Source organism: Pieris brassicae, chromosome Z (genome assembly GCF_905147105.1).
Source record: "Pieris brassicae chromosome Z, ilPieBrab1.1, whole genome shotgun sequence".
Taxonomy (NCBI): domain Eukaryota; kingdom Metazoa; phylum Arthropoda; class Insecta; order Lepidoptera; family Pieridae; genus Pieris; species Pieris brassicae.
The window spans coordinates 12,495,766-12,523,298 of NC_059680.1; the positions used below are offsets into that span (position 1 = coordinate 12,495,766).

The following is a 27,533-nucleotide window of genomic DNA, read 5'->3' on the forward strand; positions in this document are numbered from 1 at the left end:
AACATCGTATCGTAAGAATACAGTTCGTTGTAAAAGTACAAGAATCGAGGAATTGAATGCTCGTTTCCCGGTTTCTACTTGTTTAACTCAATCTTTGCTACGATATGATCTTCAATAGATCTATAATCTCCTTACTGCGAGAATATACTAAAACAAGTGCCTGAAAGTGAAATCATTTTCTAGGATTTTATTGAATTATTCACAATTGCCTCAACCTGTATTCAATATTCTTTATTCGTAGATATTATGTAGATCTTATATATAAGAGAACGTTTAAATTACCACTAATAAAACGGAGTTAGCTTTTGAGCATAAACGGATTATGTATAGGTGTATATACAGAATTACATAGTGACTAATATCAAAATACTTAAATGGGCTAGGACACAGCTTACTACTTCACTAATTACTTTTTAAAAAGAGATTAGCCCGTATTGAAGGTTGGACTTCTGAACGCAACAGATGTGTCATGCCTTATTATTTATCGAGTGACTTATATGTCGAATACGTCAATAGGTATTATTAATTAAAGTATGTCAAACTGAATTAGAAGACAATAGGGTCACAGAGACGACTTTAGTCAAGCCTAGCCTTGTCGAATTGGTTCAGTAACCGAGTTTCGTGTTATTTAGGTGACCTAATATGGCACAATGACCCGCGCAAACAAAGTTTCAAATGGGGGCTTTGTCTCCACGGCAAAGAAAAGCCGAAAAAGAAAGCTTATAGCAAATTAATTGCTACATTGACCTCTTAGTATTGTAAAGTAGCCGTAAGCCTATTATTTTGGTCTGGTGGGTATTTATTTACCTTAAAACAACCAAAGAAAATATATTAGACCTAAAAATTACAGCGTCGGGCACAAATATCCTGTTTTCTTATCTCCGAATATTTTCTATAAGAAATGAAAGCAAAAAAATCGAAACCCAAGAACTATTTAAAAAATCCCACTGAATTTCATTCCGCGAAGCGACGGTTTTAATCTTAGGGTAGGTCGGAAAATCAATGCTATAGTAAACACATGTGACGTGGGCGTTTCTCTATTAAATATTTCTACGTACGAATTAACGTAACCAATAAATAAATCATTCAGATATGCCATTTTAGTATGTGTAGTAGTGTTGTAACATCGAACATTAATGGTCTATTATAGTTAGAATATAATATTGATTATCTTTATTTATGAGAAGTAACAGGAGTAGTTGTTGCGTGTTGTACATATTTCAATAATAAAAAACAAGGATTCTCAAGCCAGACTGAACTAAAAATCCTTGATTTTAGTCAATAATTAAAATTGTTTTGCTGTTAATGCCGAGTGGTTGTGTTTTCACGTCCATATTTTAAGTTAATTTTCCACATCGCAAAAGCAATAATATTAGATTATAAGTGTATTTACATATCCTCCGCATATAATGTATTTACAATTGTGCACGTACTGTTATGAAATAAGCTTACAGTGAAAATGTAGCTTTTCACTAATTACTAATAAGAGCTCAGTATCAGTATAAAACACTTAAACCTCAAATAGATACTACAATAAATTTATTTTAATAATATGTTAATAGAAGTTTTTCACTAAGTACAATATTTATAATAGGGTTTACGGTAATCGTCCTGATTGCAACCACAATACCAAATTATTAATGGCCATAAGTGGCGGTAAGTGGTTTGTAAACTCAGGCTTTAATACTAAATTAATAATAGCCCCATTTTAATGGATCGTACATCAATAGCACTAATAGCTTTAAAATAAAAATTTAGTCAAGATTAGAAGAAGTGCACCTTAACCGTAATTGAAATCTTCATGCCTTATACTTCCCCTAAGAAGTCGTTAATCGAAAATTTTCGTTGCGGATGCATCATTCTTTAGATATAAGACAATTATTAATCTAATACTACAGACAAGTCAATGGACGATGAGCATGGCTATGAAGCTTTAAATTAATTGGTAATCTATTTATTTTAATATTTTTAATCAGCTGCTTCTCTGTCCAAACTGTTTTCAATTTAATATTGTATACAGATAATAGTTATGTTATTTTCACATTTATGGAACCTCAGTAACGCCAAAACCTATTTTTATAGTATTGTAGCTGTATCTAAGATGTCTTATTAAGAAGAATTAGTCTCATTTGTTGAAATGTCAGTTGAAAGAGACATGCACATACTCACATCTTTCTTGTACCTAAACTGTTTCGTCCTCTACCTTTTAAATTAGTTTACCATCCCTAGTCTATGACTTTATTTTTAAACACCATATTTACTGTATTAAAGTTCAAGATATCCCGTGAGTCTGATATATTTTTGTATTATATTTGTAAGTCTTTGGGAACAAGGTTTTGTAATTTGGATATCGTTAATTAAACGTTTTAAAATTATTTATACATCCGTTTTCATTGGTTTGAGTTTTATAATAACGTAAATATTATGTAAATTTTACCAATTAAATTTTAATTAATTTTAATATTGATTTGGTAACCTATTTTACTCGACCTATACAGTGTTTTTTAGAGATAATTATTTTGAAATGTATCTGTACTACAAGGCTCAAACTTAAACTTAACTTCTAACTCAAAATTTCGTTAAATTATTATGTAGTGTTTCCCAGTTCAACTTGTTCATTGTATTTGTACCGTATTATCGAACTAGTTATAAGGAAATATGCCTTTTTTTATATAAGTATCTAAATACCGTTTGTACTATAACAATCATAATTAAAATAAACACGCAACGCTTTTAAACGAATCGAAATCTCACCTATATTTTACACTTTCATTTCTTAGAGCTTAAAATAAGCGCTTTAGAATAAGTTTTAAAGATTTGTTGACCTTTTTGATACTGTAATAGGTGTTTCTAAGCTTTAAGGGTGTAACACTGCGCTCTTGTGTTCAATAAAGAAGTATGATTAAGTAATAGTTTTATTATTAATATGTGCTTGACCTTACTAATAGAATAAGAGAAAGTGAATGGTTTGATTCGCCTAACATGTGTTTGTTGGAAATGGATTTTAGTAAGAGATCTCAAGGGGTTCACGTTTCGTAGCGTAGTCGTAGAGCGTCCCGCTACTTGCTACGTTTTATGTTTACATTCCATGTAATTTTTCTCGCTTAATTCATTGAGTATGATTAATTTCTTATTGAATTCTGTCTGAATTAAAAAGCATTTAATGTTCACCTGTTGGCATCAATGTCAATGATGTGGATAATCGGTTTAGTGACCTAATTGTCAAGATTTAAGTGGTAAAAAATAAGCGAATCGATCTTTGAAATAGGTGGGGTAGATGCGCGCGCGGGACCGCATTGCCGCGCGGGTACAGTTGTAGGAAAGAGGCTCATGAGCAAAGACGCTCGACCCGAAAAGCCAACTTGTTCGCGCCAAACCACGGCGGACGTCAGTGAGTGTACGCTAGACTTAAATATCCGTGTGTTGTATATATATGTTTGTAAGTTGTGAAAGTTTTTAGTCTGTTGTTTGTATTTTCTTCATTTAATATTCTATTTTACATTACGGGATTTTTACTTTTTATACTCAGTTTGCTGTATTGTTTGGTGATTGGTATTGATTTGCATTAAACATACAAATCTTTCGTGACTTCGTCTATGGTCCAAATCTGATTGAAAAATAAGAACTTACTGCAGAGTAAATAGATTGTAAAGCAATGTTTACAGAGAGTAAAATGAAGTAACTTGTAAAAGGTATGTTCACATTGTGATTTTGAAAACGAAAGACTATTCAGCAATAGTTGTTTAAAATAATAATATAGTGATCAAACGAAAGGAAGACGATATTTTTATATGATTTTAATAAATTGCGAATGTAATAATATTGTATGACTGATTTTGAATAACAATAAGTTTTACTTGAGTGATCTCATTGTTTAGTCATTGCCTTGCCACGAGTGTTTTTTAAATAACAGGGATCTTAGTTTATTATTTGGTTACTTAAAGTTATTGAGCTATTAACATAAAATTACAATGTTAGTTAAATATATAAAGTTTATTCACACGAAAAGTGCTTCATAAGTCGGTGACTGCAACGAGTCTATTTTCTTATTTAATATCTTCGAAATTGATGATTGTACTAGCGGAATCCAAATACACACACATGGCAGTTTTTTTTAAATTGCTAGTGGGTCTACCTCCCCGGTGACCTACGTCCCGGAGCCGAGGAAGCTAAGCTAAAATAAGTATGTCGTTTTTTTTATTGGGTCAATAATAATATATATATTGAACGTGGGATAGGTGGTTGAGGGTTAGTGTTGCTGTTAGATACAATTCCTTTCCCTCAACCGCCTGTGACGCATGGTGGTATTTGTGCGTGTTAGTCTGTCCGTCCGTTAGTAGTGTGACAGTCATATAGGTGGGAATCACTTTATGTATTGATTCTGCGCGGGCCGACCTTCGACCGCCCGCTAAGTAGCACGGATCTATGTTATAACCTTGACTTCTAAGTAAGTCCACAGTCTAACGACTTATGTAATTATACAATCTAAAAACGGGACCTAATCTACCTATACTAAGATTTTACATGAATCTAATTTAGAAATGTTGTCAATTTAAATAGTTCGTAACACATTACGAAGTGTTAATTATTAATTTCGAACGAAAAAATACATTAACTAATGATTTATAAAATACTACTAATAAATAAAGTAGTAACGGCAACTATTTTAATAGAATTTTATCATGAGGCTATGGTCTTTATGAGTTATAACGTATGTATACAATAAAACTGCTAATTCATTAATTTACTTTTATTTTATTATGAAATATTAGGAATTGCTGTCTAACAAAATTTCCCTTATATGAACCACCTTAATTTCTTATTCCTTACACACCACCCCTAATTACACTAACCTAGTGTGTAAGCTGTGTAGACTGTCCATACAGTTTTTAACCGCAACGGCATTTCACGACTCGCTTTCAAACGGAACAATTGAAATAATCTTCTCAATATTATGTTATAAAAATGAATTGTCGTGAGCCGTTGCCGGTGTTAGTGAAAATATAAGGGAAATATGGATACTGGGTGAAGACTGAATTTAAATGTAAGCGATATCTTACATGTAAATTATCCTCGCGTTTCTTTACTTTTAAATATTTATAGACAGCTTTCTATTTTAGTTTTTGTACTATTTGAATGCAAGAACTCGTAGATCAGCTTCTGGACTAAGGTTTCTCGATGTTCTTTACGTTTAGTTACTTAAAATTTTAAGTTTATTTGTTGAAGAAAAGCGGGAAGTGGATTTAAACTTGTTTCAAATGAGTCACTAAATAGTCGATGGGAATTGCGCTTAATCTAATAGTTTAGTAGTTCATGTCTTGGTTTAATTTCATGCAGATAAATATCGATATCAAATCTAGATTCTTAATTGTCGGTTTATGAAGTCTAAGTCTAAGCCTTGTTTACCTCTTGTCTCTTTACAAACCGAAGCCAGCATTTAGGTCACATGACTCAAAATATAAGACAAACAGTGGACAAACATCCACTGTAAACCACTAATCACCACAAAAAAGTGTACCGTCTTCGACGATATAAAAGTTAGTACTAAAATAAAATTTCATGGAGCACATTCACCTGCACCACAGCATTACATCTGTTTTCTTCCTCCTTGAAAAAACCCTTGACCTCTGTTAACATAGACAAAAGTCACAATATTATTTATCTACCAATTATTTGTTCCGAATGAAAATTTCTATTCTAAACTTCGGCAGTTTTCCATTTCTATGACCTCGTTCTGGCTTTTATTTCGTTTTTAATATGTTTTAGAACAATTCAAGGAACCTGCGCAGTTGGATATACTCGTAGCTATGACGTAAGCGAGCATCGTTCCATTGGGTGAAGCTTAAGCTGAACCCTAATTTACTATGAAAACGGTATATGTATGTTCAATATTACTATGGTTTCAACCTTTGGCACTTTTTTATGTGTTAGTTGCAATACATATATTGCTATAATACATTATATATTAAGTATTATAGCAATATATGTATTGTAACGATAATGAGAATTAGTTGAAATTCCTCTATCTACCACAAAAAACCCTAAGGTACCATTTCTCTGAGGCCAATCATCAAAATTGATCCAACGATCAAAATATCACATCAACTTTAGTAAACACATATTTAATTTCACTTAGAAATTCGAATAACAATTGAAAATAGCTTCGTACTGATGACCTTTGTGCTACAACTTTGTTATGAACGTAATTCCAGCTATTTTAGTAACTTTCCCTTTCAATACGCTCTGCCAAAGAGTATAAAAATATTAACAGATCTATACTCGGGTAAGGATAGAAAAGGTATTTGAAATTTACAAGTTTATGGTATTTCATGTAAAATGATTTAGTTACATTAGGTAGGACAATTCGGACTCTTTTTATTTTTGTATTACAAAGCCTTAATAAGGCTTACCAATAATTTATAGTTTCGCCCAAAATTTTATTCACGGAACTTTCAAGTAATGAAATGTCCTGTCTTTTCGAAGAAATATGTTAATTCTTCAACGCTTCACCACTATGTGGAATTGTAAGGCCCTTGTGAGACAGCTGACATCGTGTTTGTGGCAGCAGTCACATCATGTACTTGTAATATACGTTGGGCTTGGTTTTGTCTTGGGGGCTTTTTTTTGATAATATTATAGCTTTAGATTACGCTGCCGTATTGACGTCGTAAATCCATTAAGAATAGTTCAACTATTTCAAGATTTAATTTTTTTCTCTCCATGACTAGAATATTTATTGCAGTTTACATTTTAATCAGACCGCGAAGTCTAGTAAGTAAAGTAAGGTAGTGCTATATGGTAAGCAAATTTAACATCGAAACTCAAATATACAGAACACCGTGGTGACCACAGAGTTTCTTAAATGTTCAGGAGTTTCATTCAGAAGTGTGGGTGGACATTATCCACTCGGTCAAGTATCGCTTGCAAAAATAGCTCTACCAACAAGTGATGTCATTATATTATATAGAAGTAAAAATGTTTTTTTTTATAATAACAAATATTTAAATGCAGGAAACCATGCCTAGTCGCGCAGTGAGTCGCGGCCCTATAATTGGAGAAGTCAGTATGGCTGACAATCCCTTCGCGACCTTTGAGTCGCTCACACAAGCCGGCATTATTGCGGTGATCGGAGCAGCTATCATCATATCCAACTTACTTATCATAGTAGCCTTCCTCAATTTTAAAGGTGAGTGATTACAGTCTACCAGTCTCTGATAGTTAAATTAACTTAAAAGTATAACTCACCTATACAACTATACTATCACAATCCTACTTTTGTTACCAGCTGAAAAATTCATTAAATGCGCCTTACGACTACGTAACGTAAAAGGCCTTAATACTGTTTAATAAATTGAGAAACCGATAAGAGGATTAATGAAAATTTTCAATGACTTCAGGTCTATCGAACGAGGTGATAAACTACTACTTGCTGTCGCTGGCCGTGGCAGACCTTCTGTGCGGTGTCTTCGTGGTGCCCCTCTCCATATACCCGGCCATCACCGGTCGATGGATGTTTGGGGATCTGATGTGTCGGCTCGTCGGCTACCTTGAGGTCACTCTCTGGTCCGTCTCAGTTTACACCTTCATGTGGATCTCGGTCGATCGTTACCTCGCCGTTAGGAAACCGCTCCGTTATGAGACGGTTAGTCTGACGGTATATATCATTTTCTTTATTACTCTTTCCCCACTATCGGTGATCTGGTTCTAATGACGTATCGGATGAGTAAGCTCGGTGTGTGCTAGTTCGCATTAACGTAGAAGCTTCATTTAGATGCCTGAGGTACGGTCTCCGTTGATACCTTATTTGAGTTGTCCGTGGTTATATCCATTTGCATGCGTTTGCATTCTGAAGAGAACATTCCAATGAGTAGGAGGGTGGAGCATGGGTTTTGATTTCTCATAGTTAGAGTTCATCTTGCCAACATGTCACAAGAGCCAGAATGCCTTTGGATTTGAAACACGCTAAATTTTCTCGGTCAGTAAAATTTTGTCCTTTGCTCTTTTTAATATCAATTATATCCCTGTTATATACTCATAACCATTGTACTTAGATAAAAAATATAGTGTGTTTCTAGATTATAAGTAGATGCATGTATATCTTAATCCGCCTTATTATAATGGATTCCATATTTTCTAATCTTTGCGCTAGTTGTAACTTCTAGATTTCGCAAACTATCTATCCTTTATCAAAGTTTTCAATGATATTATTGCCATTCATTTATTGCCTACGTGCCGCTGATTAATAGCCGTCCAAATAAAACGATCCAAATTTCTTATAAAATATTTATTCCAATCCTTAGATATTTAATTAACTATAGGTAACATTTTGTTACCTTGATATTGTTTTCAATTGGTGAAATAAGCTTATATTATGAATTGGCGCTCGCGGTCAAAGGACGGCTTCAGGTTCGACTTTCTGTTCTGTCTGTGAATAATTCTGCAATCTTTGCCTAGGTACAAACGCGCACAAGAAGTCAGTGCTGGATGGTCTTTACATGGATCTCAGCGGCCATGCTGTGCTGTCCTCCCCTTCTCGGCTACAAAAAGGATGCAAGCTTCGACAAAGAAACTCTGATTTGTATGCTCGACTGGGGGACTACCTATGCTTACACAGCCACTTTAGCCATGCTCATCCTTGGCCCTAGCGTCATATCAATCGTCCATAATTATTGGTATATATTTGCCATGAAGAGAAAGCTTAACAGCGGAGTACCCATACACGACAAGGAGTACGCGACAGCTTTGGCAGAGAATTTAGCTAATCCCAGCCATTGGATGAGTTTCGTAATGGTTACCACGTTCTGGTTGAGCTGGGCCCCATATACTGGTATCAGGCTGTACGAGTATTTCACGGATCAGGAATTAAAGATGCCTATGTTACACTTCGGTATGGTTTGGGTTGGAATACTTAACTCTTTTTGGAAAGTCATAATCCTCGTATCCCTCAGTCCGCAGTTTCGTCTAGCGTTACGAATCTTATGTCTGACAGCCTGCTGCCGGTCGAAAGGTCGATTGCAGGCGGAACTAGTAGGACTAGACAACGATGATTAGGAATTAATGGAGTGTTGTGCAGTGATGAGATATCACACGTGATATAAGCAATATTAGGTCGCTCAGATTCGACCAGTCGACTGTTCAGTAGGTTAGGATTGCCTTGTCAGGTTTCATCCGGAAATCTCATATATGATTAAATTTTATCAATTTATTGACAATAATAATCAATTTTATAACACTAACATTTTGATCATATCATTTATAAGAATATGTTGTTTGTCTACGCCTTTAACTCGAGAATGTATATGTGGTGAAATATGTTTTTCAATTATAGTAATACGTTTGAAGGTATAGTTGTGATAATTGTAGAGTAGGTATGTACTTGGATATACCCCTTGGATGCGATATACTACTTCTGTATACTAGAGTTTAATATATTCCTTTCCTAGATTGTGTCGGTTAATCTTCATAACAAAGCGAAAACGATAGTAATAGTTTGAATTTATAATTTTGATTTATTTATTTAAAGCAGTCACACTGCCCATTCGCTGATGCAGTTGTCATTAGAAAATGATAAGCTATTAAGATTGGCCGATATATGATCGTACTCAAAAGCCTAAAATGTATATATAATAATTCAAAGATATTCAAGCTATCCGTCAGTAATAAAGTCACCGGTTGGGTAGATAAGAAATTGCTGTCTTATTCCTACGACGCAGGCTAAAATGGCCTTATATACAGTTGCATGACAAAAGAGCAAGATTCCAATGAAATGTAGATTATTATGTTGTGATATTTTTTATTCAATCTAAATATTTACTTAAGAAGCCACGTAGATTTAGAATACATATTGTAGCAGTAATTTTTTTATAACATTATCACTATCGACAGATATTGCATGGGCGCGTCTTTTGTAAATGAATTTTCACCGGCCATTCTGCACAGTTGGACTGCATAACACGACATAGACATAAGGCAGCAGTTATTAAAATTATATTCAAACAGTCTAACTTTGATTACCGTTAATTTTTTGGAAAATATAGTAATAATACTTTATACAGAGATATGATAAAATATTCAGCTATTAGCGTTTATAATTAAGGAGGGCACCATGTCATCTGCCATGGGCAGGGTACAGACGGTCAATATATACCGTGGTTCTTGAGATCTCGCCAATATTTACTAGTTTATGAGTAAACGCGGCAGAAATAAATATTGAGCACATTGATATTAAATGTAGATTTTTTGTGATCCATAAATGTATGAGCTGTTGATTCAATATATGTTGAGACAGGTATCGTGATAAGGGATCGCGATATTTATTGACCGTCTGATCCCTGCCTATGACATACTATTTTTGACTCAATAGACTATTTGAGTGTCTTTTTAAACTAAAACCTGAAATAGTAGAAGTAGTAGTAGAAGTTAGTAAGACGTGCGTGAGTTTTTTACGTACGCGATGGTCGATATATTGATAGCGTCTTAATAATTTCATAATATAATATTTAAAATATTCAATATCTCATGAAGTTGGGATGACAGTTAGCATCAGCCCGTATAAAATGTAAAATGCTGATTTAATGTTTTAGGAGAAAATTTAACTATAATTCAATTACAGAAAATTATAAACGGTAATCCGCTGAAGACTGTTTAATTTGTAGTTGTGATTTTTATAAATTAAATCGTTACTAGATAATTATGAATCGCTATAAATAACGCCATATAAATATTATAAGAATAATAATACGCTTCATTTATAGTAAAGATGTTAATTGAAAAAAACTGTATTTTATTTAAGCTATCTATAAATCTTTGGGTCCACAACACATGCCGGTTTCCTAACCGTACGAGCAAACTCTAATTGCGCTCAGAGATTGGTGCACACACCGGATCTGAACGTACGATCTCAGGCGTAAAAGACACACGCGTTACTATTAGGCTTATTTACTTATACTAATAAAATGCTAACTTTTAATAAAATCAATCTTTACGACAAATGATGTGTTAGGCATCTCTGACAGTGTCATTACAATGAATGAATGACATTTCATATAACAGACTCACAGAACATAATATATATATATAATACTGTAGAGTTAATCTGTGAATCTTAAATAAAGTAGCTTAATTACTTTTCTAAATGTATTTAAAGAGAGCAAAGATGTAGCAACAAGCGGCCGATCGGCAAGCGGGCAAAAAGTTCACTTTGTCGTCAGGACTATGTTTGTAGCATCTTAAATAATTAAAATGAAACGAACATTAATTGCATAGACATATAATACACATATTGGTTCGATACAATATAAATATACTTTATTTCTACATTTGCGGTGTGCAGTTATAATCTTATTGCATCGGTAAATACATCTTATACAATATATCTCATTAAATGCATCATTCATTGTATTTATAACATATGTAACGATACCTGAGGCCTATCATGACGTCATTGCTTCTGTTAACAAATGCTATTACGCACCATGGACTTATTCAAAGCAGGCCAAAGGAATGATAACAAATCCCCGGAATTATCATAGCTACCTCAACGTTTTGGTACGTATTCATTGATTAATTTAAATATTACACGATTGCGTTGTTACTTAATAGATCTTATATCGCTGAATTCGCCCTACATTGTATCCATCTCAGACGATGCCCATAAATAAGAGATATTGTATATACATTACACAAGTAATACAGAAGCGAGTACAACACAACTATATTATGATAGACATAGATTTTACTTAAAGGAAATTAAAATAAATTTTGTCTCAACGTTGCTATTTTACTAATAATTAGGTTACACTGAATTTACGTTTACGATAGGGTGTTAGATATACATTTAATATGTAAAGAGAAAGTTTAGCGTTTCGATAAATTTATGATTTAGTTTGTGTAATTGAAAGTGAAATATCTAACTTGAACTTAAAGTTCGATTTCTTCGGCCACAATTTCTAAAATAGTTTTAGAGCAGGAATAAATTATGCTCTAGGAAATATTTTTAAAGCTTCCACATTTAAGTAAGTAAGTTCCATAGTTAAGAATATAAGTTAAATTTTATAATATTTTTGAATATTGGAATTTTTATTTAATATTATATATCGCAAAATAATTTGAACAGGTTTAACCTGTTAAAAATATTATTTAACTTACATCAATAGAAAACATCCAATAACTTAGTAATATTATACCTCTACAGTATATAGTTATTTGATACGTTTAGAGCAGTTGGATAAGAAGGGACAGTTAAAGCATATTATAAGGGTTTATACGTTTGTATAACAATAACATATATTTTCATAATAACGACCCCTAAGTGATGTTATAATAAATAAAAGCAATCAGGCTTCGGCAGGGCCTACATGGGGTCTCAAGATGTTGTAATTAAATTGTTTGACAAAAGCTAAATAACCCAATTTTTGATTAATATTTTGAAGACAATTTTTGCAATTTATATGGGATATTCCTCTACACAGATACAATAGAAATATTATATTACCTGAACTGAAATTGTCATGTATTAATTAATGAAACTTAGTAAGATAATAAAATCTGTCATAGAACATATATAATATAAACACTGTAGGCCCTTTAAAGTCTCATTTGTCTACGCTAAACATCAATATTAAATAATAATAATGGTCATAATGGCTTAAACAATACGCAAAATCATGTAGAATGCTAAATCCTTACATACAAAACATATGTCTTGTCTTGGTAATAATTAATACTAACACGTTCGACAAACTTACGATAAATTGCAAGCTAAATAAAAGCCCTTAAACAAATTATACTCGACTGTTAACTATTCAATTACCTACAGGGAAACGATTTCAAAAATGGTAAGCGAAGTGCTTTATAAGCTTGTAAGTTGTACGATGGATTTTAAATGACGTTCATTTAATAAATGGTAAAGAAATCTTGCGAGGCGGCGCAATCATTAAATGAAATTTTCCTTCTATTTAAATAAAGATATAACTTTAAATAGAACGGTATTTGAACATGCATTTCCAAATCTACGTGGTGAATAAGAAAATATGAAGCGTCTATAGTGCGCATTTAATATGTGTGTGATTTTCGTGAAATGGAAATAATACTAAAACTAACAACCTTTTGAAAAGGCTGTTGAGATCAGTTGAAAACTTAAATAAATAGTAATCATATCTATATGTTGTGTGAGTGCATGATGCTCCTCAATTGTAATCTAGGATAGGTTACATTTCTCTTAAATTCTACGATAAGCCTATGTATTTAATATGCATAAAATATGATTATCAATAACACTGATATAATATATGACACCTCAATAAGTAGAAAAAATTGTGCTATGGATATGTAGGTCTTTATAAATGTAACAGATGTTGGGATAAATTACAGAGTTAGTTGTGCGTAGGACCAAGGGCCCTAAACAACCAATCGAGTTGGCATAAAAATATTCACGTGACAAGCGTAACGTGTTTAACAAACGGTTTGATATTGCATAGTGCAACCTATGTTTCGGGTTTCGGCACATCGCCATGCAATAAATTTTTTGGACATAAGCTTTTTTATTTTTCTTCATCTTTTTTTCATGTGAATAATAAAAGAAATTCTTGTTGAAGAAATAGATTAAACATTTTTGCCTACAAACAAAAGTGATTTAACAAATACGTTATACAACTAACCAGTAATAACACTACTTGACAGTTTAATTGACTCTGGAACTCGAGTAGTAGGTACATCTTTAGTAAATTAACTTCAACATTTAGATAGCTAATACAATAATTGAAAGAATTTTATATATTTTTTTGTAATTTTGAGCTAACTTAGCCTAGTGGTAAATTTTAAAATATTTTTTTATAAATTCATTCGTCACACTAACTAGTACATGAAGCTTTTCTTATATCTAACACCAAACATAGATAATAAAGGAATGTTTAACATATACCCCGTCATATAGGGCAGGTATATTTATTATTATAAAACGTAATGAAAGAATCACGTTTTTAACGTAGACTTAGATGTAATAAAGTAATCAAAAATGCAACATAGGAAGTAATGCTTAAATATATAATCTATAACTCAAATCATAGCCATTTGGAATTCAAATGTTTACCATTTAGTTACAACGGTTTCCGAGTAGAAGATTTCATATTATGCCAGCTGGTTTATTCTTCCTTAGGTTGTGGTTGGACCACATCGCACTTGCCAGGCGTCGCAGGAGTTGGGTCATCGCTGAATAAAGGATTTTTCACTTCCATATTTCCCGTCTGTAATAGAAAAGATGGAAAGCAAAATCTTTATTATACACAATAAAAAGGATATTTAGGTAAAAAGAAAGTACACTAGAGCACTAGGATTCCCTGTGTCCAGCCAGTCTATTCCTTATGACATGCTAACGATACTTGACAATAATTTCTACATATTACTTACATTTTATAATTATATATATTCTGTTTTAGCATAGTAATAAAACGAATTCGAATCGTCAGTAATAATTTTCTTTTTAAAAAAGTGATTAAAGATGAGAGGGCCTAGGAAATAGAAAAGGCGTTGGGCGAAAAGAGTGCGATTTTTGTGTTGCGTTTAGTGTGATGTGGTGTGGTAGATGGTTTTTTTTCCAAAAAAGTCTGTATATTTCTATTTACTATGGTTGTCTAACCTTTAAAAGTTTTGTTGCATTATAAAAAAAAATTGCGAAAGGTTTGCAATAGGATATCTCAAATTTGCGCACGCTGAATTTTCTACATATAATAAACATAGATTCATGAAAAACACAACAAAATGTATGATTTTCTCAACTTTTTAATCACTAAATTTTTTTCTCATAAGATGAATGAGTTGGGTTCTTAAAGAAACTCAAAGTGTCTTTTGTTACTATTATTATATCACTATATTTAAAGGTTGTTGACTCCCACAGTCAAAGGCAAAGAAATGTGCGCATCTAGAAGAGGTGCCCGTGTAATACAGATGCCTCATATCGCATCTGAAGAAGTGTCCACAAGCAAACACGATAGAAAAATGAAACCACAGACAGCAACAGCGACACAACAGTAATAACTAAGTTATTCCTTCCAAATGTTGTTACGGCCTTTTCAGTAATTAAACTAATAAAGCAAACGGGATTGATTACTCATATGTTGACGGTCACGGTGGATTCTCGTCTTTACAGGTTCAGAATTAGAATTAGATAAACTGCTGCCTGTCCTTCTAACAATACCGCTGGAGAGACGGTGTTACATGTCCTGCCAAAATGACAGGCATAACACTCAAAAGTCAAAAGACATCTATTTATATAGGTACACTTATGAACGTAAAAAAATAGTACATTTCATTACAAAGACTCCGACAAATGTCTAACAGAAGACAGTCTTGACAGTCAGAACAAGTTGCAATGAGGGTTCCGCACGAGTACTGAACAACTATTCTTAATGAAGTTTTGTTGTAAAGTTGAAAATATTAAGCAATTTAATAAAAGTATTTGCTTTTTTCTCGTCTCCACGCAATAAATTCGTCGTATGTGCGTGCGACTTTTTGACTTTTCCGGTAAAATGCCCTCCGAAGCATTTTGTGCAATTATACTGAGTTCGGGTGGTGTTAATTCAAACAAAATATCGTCGAAATTACTAATTTGGTCCAACAAACAACTAAACTCGCAAGAACATTTTTGAAAAGAATATAAAAAGAGATTGTTTTTTTGTTTTCTTCACCCACTCTGGGTAGGCAAAGGGAACTATGCCCATACAGCCAGGTCTTCAGTCGAAGTTTTTTATTGATATAAAATGAAATTGAATGAAACCTAACCTTACTAAACCTAAGGTAAAGAAAAAGCACGAGTGTGTAATGGCCCACACCCCGAACGCTATACGTCCCTGCAATACGCCACTTTTTGAGCAACTATATTAAGAAGACATATACATTAAATGCTTCTAATTTTGCATTTACTGCCAGTTTTCAAATCAAGGGCGTAGTTTTATGTTTTGAGCCGCAACCATTACACCATGTTCCACATGACATCTTAAGTAATAAATAATAATAAAATAAATTAAAAAGAAAGATTTGTCTCAGATTGTCAAAGATCCTCTATCAACAGGAGGCATGGTGAAATAGGAACACGCGCTTACATTCTCGCGGGAACAACACGCAAATACATAGTCGAAACTGAACCAGTTATGGAAAATGGTATCACTACGTCAGTTAGAGTACAACAAGCGCATGTTTGTTTTATACTCACAGTAGCAAATCCAGGACATTCGTACACGGTGTAATCCCCTTCCTCGTTTTCTTCTTCAGAATCTGGGTCCGAGACTGACCCATTACGACCCAGGCAACTGAAATTAGTCGAGAAATCAAATAAAGAAAAGTGGAAGATGAAAAAGTAAATCTGTAAAGCAACACACTCCAGAGTTGCACATTTATATTTATATGTACGAAAACATTAGCAACCTTCAAGTTACAACAAATGGACAAGTAAACACAAATGGAGTGGTAAGGGACAAAGAGTAGTAGTAGCCATTTTATGTTGCTTTTAAGATATTAATAGCAACAAGCAATAGCAATCTTACCAGCAGCTAATTTGGAAGCTACTTGTGATAAAAATTTCAACAAATGACCGAACGATTTAAGTGCAGGTGCATATAATGAAAATACATTACCAGCTGTGAGATAAAAACAATATTGAGTTCTTGTCGTTAGACCGTAACGTTTAACAAATAACTGCACATCTTTGAATGCTATTTTAAAATGCAGCCAACTTCTGTACCACTTTCGAGTTGTCCTCAAATTCTTATTAACCATTATTGTAGCAAGAATTCTTAAAACTATAAGAAAATACCGATTTAGAGTTATCGAATAAGAATTCACCGACAACAAATATTATCAAGAATATCAAATATAATTTCAGTTTAATATTCTCCGTTTACTTTACTCAAGGTAAAACTAATAGAAAAGTTGAAATAGCTTCTGAGCTTTTAATGGAACTGGATAACAGCTAAGTGAATTTGCGATGCATCGGAGTGCAGATCAAAGCTTGTAATTGCCTCCACCAGTCTCCTAACTTAGTTAAATATTACAACAGAATAAAGTCTTGTATGCTTGAAATGACGAATACGTAAAATATAATAGGTTTCTTATTATATTAGTAACAATAAATATTTTATGGTATTAATAAGAAGTATTTTTTGGCGTATTCGCGTCGTTATATGCATCGTTCGAAATCCATGAAATGAACTGTAAAAGTTGACAGAACGAAATGCTGTTAAAGTTCACAGATTAGGTTATAAACACACAATATTTTGGAAAAAACATAGTAATATTGAAATGTTGTAGTAGTTTCACTACAAGTAGATTCTATTATATATTCAAAGATGAGAATGACAGAGCAATCCTTTGACATTCAGTACGGAAATAACAGAATGCCTTGCTTCGGGGAATATTGTAAAGCGGATGGCTGTTCATATATGTACGTTCATTATATATAGAAATAAATGAAATATATGTACGCTGTTTCAGACTAATTGTACCTATTTATTTTTAATAATATAATTTTGGTACAAAAGTTAATTAAAAGTATTCGAAAGGAAATGTTTATATTCTCTCGTTATATTTACCATAATCATTCTGAGGTAATGCGATAACTTTAATTACTTACGCTTTGGAAAATATGTTTTACTTTATCTTATTTTTACAAGACTGAGGCAGTCAAAGTAATTTAAATAATTTAGGGAATAAAATGGAAATTACAAAACATTAAAATATGACTTTCTAGTGAAATAGAATTTTCTTATTCGGGAACTGTGTATAATTCTCTGATCCGTTGTATTGGTGATCATCCTACACCGCAACCGCCGCCGAAATATGGTATCTATTTAGGGTTTACGCACTCCAACGGAATGTCCCCTGAACCATGGACTTTTGTTGATCTAATTCTCTTGACTTGGGTATTAGTTTTTACCGACCTTATCAAATCCCTAACTAAACGAAAAAGATAAACCTTCTCAAGATTAAAAAACCCATTCAACTGCATTGAATTTTTTGGTTTCACTCATATAATGAAGTCTGCGTTGAGAGGGGCTTCCACAAGATTAGACTTCTTGAGAGGCAAGATGTTCCAAAATTTGTTTATAATGAACTCAAGTAAAAAAATGTATACATATTGTGATACTGTTTACACTAATGTTTGAGACAATTATTATAAGGATACCATTGAAAATGACGTAATTCATGGAAAGACCATATTATCAGACACCACATTATTTTGCGGTTTAGTACATTTGAGAGGTGGACATTATTGTACTATATTAACTAGATTTCTATTATCTATCAACTAAATGTTGTCAATGCGTTATTGATGACAATTACTTAATGACGTCATCACTCATCTCCATGAATTTCATTGTCCGTCCATCGACAGCCCGTCGTTTAGTAATGGCAATAATTTAAGGTTTAACTAATATCAATTTAGTGATACCACGCACCTATTAGTGCAAAACCGATAAATTTTGTAATTGGAACTGTAATATTTTAGGTTTTTTAATTTGAACGTTCTTGGGTTAACCGAAAATGTATTGTAAAACATATACAATTACGACTATATGTATAAATTAAATAATAATTTAAGATATCTGAACGCTGTACGTACAGAAAATTAATGCTCAATAATTTGTAGATGAAGATGATGCGTTGGCAGAGCAGAGGACTGCAATTTTAATGGTCTGGTACATTTGAGTAAACTTTTTCGCACGATATGGTTTTAGCACATGCAAATTTATTATGTAAAAACTTCTTTGGTTTTTTCAAAATAACTAAATCAATCTTCGTGTCGTGCCCAGAGTGCTTTCAATTTTAATCCATCATATTGACGCGTGTATTTGGTGAAAGGTATGTCATCAATAATATTGGACGCCGTTTCGAGTTAATGGGCGAGAGCTGGCGTGTTCGGAAAAATATTTACGAATCCCTAGAGTCTACATTATGTATGATCTATATTAAGAAGGTTTATATAAAACAGTTCATTATAAGTGCTAGAAAAAATATAATAAAATAAAATTTAATAATCGAATAACATTTTTAAAACGCGTTACAGGTTTAATTCGAGAATGTCGAACTTTGTTTATTTAATACTAGTGAACTGTAATTACAAAACTTTTCAAAAGCTATACTCATATTTCGTTAAATAAGTTTCCATGTACTGTTAAATTACACACATAAAACACAATAATTCGTTCATTCAAGCTATTTCCGTATTCGTAAACCTTTACGTAAGTATATAATATATGTAAGTAGGTTTTATTTACTAACAAAATTAAAAACGATAGATGATTTAGTAGGTATTGAGTTCATATTACTGTGTTTCTTTGTTTTGAAAAACTGAAATGAATAAAATTCTTAATTGTTTCATGGTTTTTTGTCGTGAAAGTACCAAGAAATCACTTAAAAATTTATGCCAACGGCTAAATTTAAGCTTACCTTTCCATAGCCAGAATTTGTTGTTTCTGATGCTGATAATGATACATATGAGCAGAGTGGGCTAGTTTACGGTCCCCAGATTGGTCCATAGTCGGTCCTGTGACGCCGTATGCCGGGTAATCCACGTCAGCTGCTGCCTTGGCTTTCTTCGAGAGACTGGGTAGATAGATAATACTATAATGCGCGTAAGTTGTGATTAGGACGTCGCTAGAAACCCACTTACATGCTGTCGTTAGCATATGACTTTACAATAAAACAGAATGTTAGTGGATCAGTCAAATTTAAATTTATTTTAGGCCATAGTTATGATATAACAACAACGCGTGTGTGTTTATGATGTGTGAGTAAAGTGACTGTTTATGATTCGATTTATAGAAAATATCTAAATATACATTGAACTTAACAAGCTATGTGATATAAAATATCAATTAAAAGTTGTGATATAATGAGACTCGGTCCGGGCCCCATGAGTTGACGATGAGGATGACCCTACGACCCTCTCTTGAATCTGCCTTTGATTATATGATGTGACTGTGATGACTTTATTAAACTATATACAGTAAGTAAACTTATATCTTAAAGCGACGTGGAAAATTATATGCTAGTAAATATATGTGGAAAGGGTAGTGAAGCATGGCTTTTCTGCAAATCGGATGCCAATTTCCAATCATTGAATAAATAATTGATTTGAATCTTCTAATACTCTGTATGACGTCGCGATCTAACGACGAACCTCGATGTAGTAATATCCGTCGGGTTAATAGCGAAAACATAAATTTAAATCGCTTTTGAAGTTACAGGTTTAATCTAAATATTAATTTAGCAAAAGAACTGAAAAAAATAATTGTTTGCGGTGGCATCGAAGGTATTGAAACTAGTTAACTATAAGCAATGTGTTTAATAATATGTGAATAAACCTATACAGGTCCAATGTAATTTAAGTACATAGCTTACCTTAGGCACGATAACTTTCAATGGCGAAAACATAAAACTTTTGAGGTTCACTCACAAACGACAACGACATTAATATGTTATTTTCACCCATTAATCTAAACTTCTGGCAAGACCCGATTAACATTCGGATCATCGGAATACATGTAACAATACACACATGTTTATCGTACAACCTACAGGTCTTAGCATATATTCACGGCTCTAATATTGAGAGAGAATGCCAATTCGGGTGTAACACGACTAATAATATTTATATATTTATACATATTATATTACTTTGAGTTCATTGTTAAAAAATATACTCACGTATACCATCCAAAAACAAGACCGACAACTGCCATCGACAGGGCGGCGATGACAGCTGCCAATAACGCGCTGCTGTATATAGAACGAGACTGTTGAGGTGCCAGAGACTCAATGACGTGTATATTCTGAGGTCTCAGGGTGCTTCCCGTATCCTTATCGGTACTGGAACATAATGTTACAGTAGGGACATAAAGTGCCATTCTACGCGTGTAGTATTCGTGCAACAATAATCGTCACTGATTTTTCTTGTACAGTTTACGTTTGCTCAGTTAAATAAGATTGTATAATACTTACCTATTTATAAGTAAGATACACTTGTTCTAAAAACTACAATATCAGTTCATGATTTAGGTATCATCAAATTACAATCTATTGACTTTGATAAAAACTGATACTTCATATTAGTTTTGTATTTTTATTTTTTTTATTCTGAAAGATACCCGTTTGTAACTTTCTAACTAAATCATGATACTCGTAATTATGATTGAGATTTCAAGATATTGTCAGCTATTTAAACGGGGATTAATCCCGGGGCCCGGCAGCTTTTCTCATTCTTCGTCTCGTGTTGATATTATTATTTTTTAACTACTGCTTGTTATTCGTCACGACACAGTGATTATTTAATTTGATGACACCCAACTCATAACTCATGCTCAACAAAGACATAACACAAGCGAAACTTATACATAACTCCTATACTGCCAATTTCGTTTTTTGTATAATTTTGAAGTGCTTCCGAAACTGCAAAAAATATGTTTACGAACACCAGGTTAATCTAATTCAGGAATCAAGACATGAGGAACTTGAACGATTAAAAACAGTGCTTTTAACGTAACTTTGACAACTGTAAACTGTATGCGACCTTTAAAAATAACGAATTGAATTTGGATAAGCTTCGTTAGTCAAACAACTGTTTGATTAAATGAAATAAATTGGCATTGATAATATTTTACACTCACGTGTCAACAATTACAGCATATAAATAGTAAGTTGAATGCATTTATCGTGTCACGCTATCTCACATCGTGGTTGGTAGGCATTACATCTCATAGGATAGTTGAATACATCAGTACACGTATTGTAACAGGCCTGGTGCCTAATGATGATATAATCGAGAGAATGGGTCTGCGGGATACAAGCAAGAACGTAACTGTTCGACCAACTGAGTAGTTAGCGAGGCATCGCTTACGCGAGCGTTATAAGTAATGATTAAAACCTTGTAAATACTAAATAAAAATACGATTAATAAGTTTAACCTATGTGTTTATACTTTGGCTGAGTTCACAAGAGTTGATATTTTTCTGAATACATATCCAGATGCTATTTTAAATTAAGTCATAAACTAAATTTACTTAACACGTATAATCATTTTTATTATTACAAGGTGTTTTTTATATTACAAATTTAAGAAGTTATATAAAATTTTATGAGAGCTACGACCTTTTATACTTTCTGGTTGTATATAGCAAATGGTTATGATTATTTTTCTTTTATAGGCATGATGACACGCCGTCGTCGTTTTTGGGAAACAAACATTATTTATTGGTGTTCAGGAAAGTTGTGTCGCTCGCTTAACCACTTGTCGAACACTGCTCTATTTTTTTAAATTAATAAAAAGATACAAGTTGAATATCTCTTTTGTATGTCTTTGCAATTCTACTAATAATCTAATGTTTATATTAATTGTATTAATAATATATAATATAATAATAGTTGTTGTTGACTTAATTAAACAAAATAAACGGTCAATCTATTCGTGTGATTTGCTTCCAATATATCGTGTTCGGTTAATATCGGCCAAGCTATTTTTACATTCCTATCTTTGTTTATTTCACAGTGACAGACACAAATGTAAAACATATATAGAAATATTATTTGCAACAAATTCGTTTACATTAGGTACTTGCTTGTACTTAAATAAGTATAATAAGCTAAGCCAATGTTTCCGATATATAATTCCGTACATTCTTTTATTTATTGTTTTTCTCCTAAAATTTCTATTTAGGATCTATGCACCTAATTAATATTGGAATATATAATAATTGTTAAATGTCGCGCTAAAAGCACAGTTTAAATTATATTTTTTGCTTTGGATACAAAATTATCCATGCTTCTAAGTGGGACTTGTGAGGTATCTAAGGGGACACAATTTCGAGGAGGCATTGTTTAAAAAATATTTATATTGCAATTATTAAACACTAAAAAATATTATTGAAGTCGCCTACTCTTCCGAATAACGTATAGGACAATATACTGCGTCATTGGTTGTCTTTTACGACAAGTTCTCTCTGTATCACTCCATAATAATTAGTGTTTGGGAGGGAATGAACCAAGTTAGCCACAAAGCGTCGACGCCAATAATTTAGCACAATTATACTTTATACCATTATTATTGTATAATAGTATCTTATATTCGGATAGTCTGTGTAAAAGACAAAAAAAAAATCATATTCCAAATATTAAGCAACTGAAAAAATTTAGGTTGGACTCGAATAAAAAATGTCAAGTATGTCCAGCAATGCCCACCCGAACCTGTGAATAATAAAATCCGTGAATGTTCACCTCTCTTCATAGTCTTTAGGCTGTGAAATTTTCAAGACTCGCAGGTTTGTTGGCAGTAAGGAGACAGGTATACGGTACACCTTATTAGCCCTGCAAGTAAGCAAAGCTTTTCTCATGAAATTTCAGAAATAATAAACAAATATATTAAATCTGGTATAGATACTTAGTCAAAAAAGAAAAATAAATTACAATAAACAGTAATTTTAAAAGACACAATACACGAGGTTTTAAATTTGCATGTTCAGTCTGATATTCAGATATAAATAAAAAGTTAGATCAGTGTGATCTGTGGCGACCACTCATTCAATATAGATTTTATATAAGGCACAGCCTTCAGTAGCACACGTTTCTACGTGTCAAAAGCCACATGTTATTCTTGGAATAGAGAGTTATTTACGTTCTCTTAATCTTTGGACCTCTTAATTGCCGGTATAATATGTTATTTCAACATTAACGATTTTATGATGAGTTGGAGGAATATATTAACTATTATTATTATTATCTGAGGGTTGCGATAGTTTTTTTGCGGCAAAATTTTAATGTTTTTAACTTATATATATAATTGCCGGTTAAATTTACGCCTTACAAATTCTAAAAGAAGCCTATCAGTTCTAAGATTTGAGTACATTGGAGTAAAAGTGTCAATTAATATAATCAGATATTATACTAATTGACACTTACACTTAATTGACACAATAAAGCTATGACGTATTAAAGTCCAATTGCGCTAAGTGATTTTTTCTTACGAATCCGAAAATCGGTGTTTATAATTCTTGTTTTTCAAATAAAATTGTTAATAAAAGTGTTAAAGATCTAGCCTAACGAAGTTTAATTTATATTTCTAGACTTTATGAATCGGAAACGCTTGAGTTAAACGACTCTGAAGAGATACAAAATTAAAAAGCAAAATTTATGAGTGGGTTATTATTAGGTGTGTTTACATGAGAGCCAGTTTTAAAATTAGATTTTATATAATATTTCAAAAGTTAAATATTAAGTATTTATACCAGCAAACATAAAATAATGTTTATATCCAGGATATGTTTCAATTTCTTTAGTCATGATGCGATACATTGAACAATCAAATAAAATATTACAGATATTAACAGAAAATTACGAGAATACAGGGAAATACAACGATAGCAAACTCTTCTTAACTTATGTACCTATGAATTATTAAAAAACGATTAACTAACATATATTATTTACGACAAACGAATTATCGGCTCTCAATTTAAAAGAGATTAGATTCAGACAAGTTTAAAGACCATTGAACTTTCCCATAATCCTTCGAATTATTGTAAAGAATTGAAAATCGGACAGTAATTTGAAAGATTACAGGGTTCGTTTTAAACGTTTTCTCTGAAGCATGACCCAAGATAAGAACAAAGAACTAAAAAGGAGCGAACTTTTGTCGAACTAAAACACAAGTTAAGAAGAATTCAATGGTTCTTAGTATTCAACTATCTTTAAACGCCCAATTATAAGCAGACACTTTAAAGATAATTGATGATAAAATGTAGTGTTGAAATATTATTTAACTAGTGATAAATATATTATGGGTTCAATGACTTACTAAAGAATTCTCCAAGGAAAGCACTTGAGGTCTCAGGAGCCAACCACACAAATGGAATTACCACAAGAAGGATGATCAACCAAGTTCTTCGAGTCTACTTCCACCAATCTCGTTAATTAACCAAAGTATTTAATTTAACTTTGAAGTAGTTCTCGGCATTTCAGGGTTAATTATACACAATATAAAGAAAATTATAGTACATAGAAAGTAAAATAGGCACAGAAATGTCAATTCCACACTAGAGACACTCTCGCCTACGAAGGCTAGCCTCACCCCTAACCACACCCCGCACCGTTGAGAATTGTTGGAGACTTCGTAGCGGTGAAAAAGTTATCAGCAAAACTTTAGCAAACAAACTTAACAAAAGTTAGGTTTAAAAACAATTTCTAACGCCCTTACTCATAAATATAAAGCCTCAAATAAACTTTGGTTATTCAATTTGAAGGAGAGACTTTAGGCTCTAGGGGTCATGGAATAAAAGTTCTCACGTTTTATAAGATTTAAGCAGGTGTTCACCAGACAGTGTCTGGATCCCGTCGATGGAAATTTAAGATAATTTGTCAATATAAGATATATTTATTATTTATAAAATAATCTATTTGCACCACGAGAGGGTCTAAATTTGTTAAATATATTGATTAGTTTGTATAAAATACTAAAACAAAATACAAATAAAAACAATTTGAAATTACGCTCGAGCCACTTTGGGTACGCTTAGTATTCCAAGAAGACCTAAGATCTTTTTAATAACAAGTTTCGTATTTAATCCATATTGTACGGCAACAAAAGATTTATTTTATGTTGTTATTTTCTATCTAGTTCGCTCATTTATTATGACAGGATTACTTAATGAAACTAGAATTAGAACGAGGTTATTAAATGAAAATTGATCGATGCTCGCGTAGTGCCTCTATTCGGATATTGGCTTGTTAATTATTTAAAAAAAGATGTCACGCTATTTTATTTTTTGCTTAAAAATATTTAACACAAAATTAAGAGGTATAATAATCATCAACAATTAGTCCCTTTGTTTTCAGTAGAAACTTTGTTTTAGGGTTTTATATTCATTCTATCTATTGACCAGTTTTCTAAATTTCTAAATATCCGGAGAGTGATAAGGACCAAATTACTATTAGAGGATATAGTAGGTATGTTTATGAATAAAAAGATAAAAGGCGAATGTGTCTCGCTATGATACTCATTGGTATTGTTACTGATTTACACAATTTAAGTATTGGGCATGTCATAATTTTTATTTAGAAGTCTCCTAGAAAGACGTTTTCTATTAGATTTATAAGAATTTGACTTCGTTTTCTTGCCTATTTAAGTAAATAAAGAGTATATTATATACAATATAATTTACTTGCGATTGCATTACGGGCCTTCATACAAGTGGTACGCTCTTGTCTTGAAGTATTCCGCCATTATAAATGAAACATTGCACAGCTTTTACACCTACCTTCCTTCGTCTGTGCTAGTACAATTAAGTAGATCTTTCTAGGAAAAAACTTTCTTGGATATTCACCTTATTGAATTTATAGAATTTCTCCCAGAAGAGAACACTGTAACAGTTCACTAAATAAATATCATAGCTGTACAATTAAGTGCCTGAATTGAATTATGCAGTTAATTCGGGCGCTTTACACGATACACTAAGAATAGTCACTGCATAAATCTGATTAGAACTATGTTTACATGAAATATATCTATACAAAAATTTATAATATGTAAATTTCACGCTACATTACTACGTGAGTCTAGACTTTAGAGTCTAGACAGAAGGTACCTACTTGATGTGTCTAGGGAGAACATGAGAAGTCTTAAAATAAGCTAAATAATACACTAAATTATAAACTCATTTCGTGATATGGTCTTATAGCTTCATACACATAATTCAATGAGTAAAAATATTGATGGACAAGATGTTTTTATTGCAGCAATTATTTCATAAGCATTTAACACCGACGCCATGAATTAATGAGGATCGAAGAAAGGGCTGTGACAATAGACCACCTGCATAGACTATAGAACATTATCATAACAGAACCAAGTAAATAATATTTCAATACAAAGTGGAAAATATCTAGCAAATAAGATAAGCTTAATTGTATGCAGCTATATATAAATACTCACAAACCAAGGCGTAGTTCATCCAAGTTCTCTGCGACCAGCGTCTTGGCTCTACTTAAGTTGGGATTCTGGCGAATCTTTCTCGGTTCCAGCAATTCATTTTTGCTCATATGAGCCCTCACCTCACCTAGTTAAAAGTGTAATATATCAGTACCTTCATTTTTAACGTTAGCGCAAACGTTTTTTTGGTATGTGTGATCGAATAATATATAAAGTAATGTGTGTAAAATCGGATCTAAAAAAACACATATATGACTCTTTGAGTCTTTAATCTGCAGTGATCGTATCCCTATGATGTATCTTAAAGAAGATAAAGTAAGAAATAATAGAGACAAAGTTCCATGTGAAAAACACAATTTGTTTAAACCAAATATTTGATTTAGTTATTATACTAGAGTATTATTAAAACATACGATATTTCTGTTTAAAAATATGGTCAGTAAAATCTAAATTCATCTACATAATAATTTCTCATAAAATAACTTCTAAATAAATCAAATGTTCATCGAAGCTTTATAAAATTAAAATATATATTTCACATACAAACCTATCAGTAAACATGAAA

General features: G+C 32.4%; 2 protein-coding genes across 10 annotated transcripts in view; one reads left to right on the top strand and one right to left on the bottom strand.

Annotated features, from left to right (window-relative positions):
- Positions 1–3,316: 3,316 nt before the first annotated feature.
- On the top strand, positions 3,317–10,730 carry LOC123718939 (G-protein coupled receptor 52). Of its 5 annotated transcripts, none has more exons than XM_045675944.1 (4): positions 3,317–3,391; positions 7,012–7,186; positions 7,398–7,654; positions 8,455–10,730. In XM_045675944.1, exons 2-4 carry the CDS (start codon positions 7,018–7,020, stop codon positions 9,049–9,051), a joined length of 1,023 nt encoding a protein of 340 aa, XP_045531900.1. In that variant the 5' UTR covers positions 3,317–3,391; positions 7,012–7,017; the 3' UTR covers positions 9,052–10,730. The 5 variants fall into 5 exon arrangements, with proteins under 5 accessions (XP_045531900.1, XP_045531899.1, XP_045531904.1 ...); XM_045675943.1 differs by having other exon boundaries at positions 3,319–3,439; XM_045675948.1 differs by having other exon boundaries at positions 3,319–3,439; positions 7,398–7,642.
- Positions 10,731–11,253: 523 nt separating this feature from the next.
- LOC123718421 (protein cab-1) overlaps positions 11,254–27,533 on the bottom strand; it is a 31,237-nt gene continuing 14,957 nt past the window's right edge. The window contains exons 4-9 of one of the 5 annotated variants that reach the window (XM_045674875.1): positions 26,972–27,095; positions 23,263–23,352; positions 20,701–20,862; positions 19,441–19,596; positions 16,208–16,304; positions 11,254–14,243 (exon numbers count right to left, since the gene is read on the bottom strand). In XM_045674875.1, coding sequence (XP_045530831.1) covers positions 14,142–14,243; positions 16,208–16,304; positions 19,441–19,596; positions 20,701–20,862; positions 23,263–23,352; positions 26,972–27,095 — 731 coding nt within the window. In that variant the 3' untranslated portion in view covers positions 11,254–14,141. Of the gene's footprint in view, positions 14,244–16,207; positions 16,305–19,440; positions 19,615–20,700; positions 20,863–23,262; positions 23,353–26,971; positions 27,096–27,533 lie in introns of all 5 variants that reach the window. The other 4 variants (XM_045674874.1, XM_045674876.1, XM_045674877.1 and 1 more) reach the window with 4 other exon arrangements.

What these genes read in the sequence shown, in the direction of transcription:
- LOC123718939 (XM_045675943.1), top strand. An exon ending in AGCCTTCCTCAATTTTAAAG is followed by an intron (nt 7,187 to 7,397) that starts GTGAGTGATTAC and finishes CAATGACTTCAG; the next exon opens with GTCTATCGAACGAGGTGATA. An exon ending in ATGAGACGGTTAGTCTGACG is followed by an intron (nt 7,655 to 8,454) that starts GTATATATCATT and finishes ATCTTTGCCTAG; the next exon opens with GTACAAACGCGCACAAGAAG.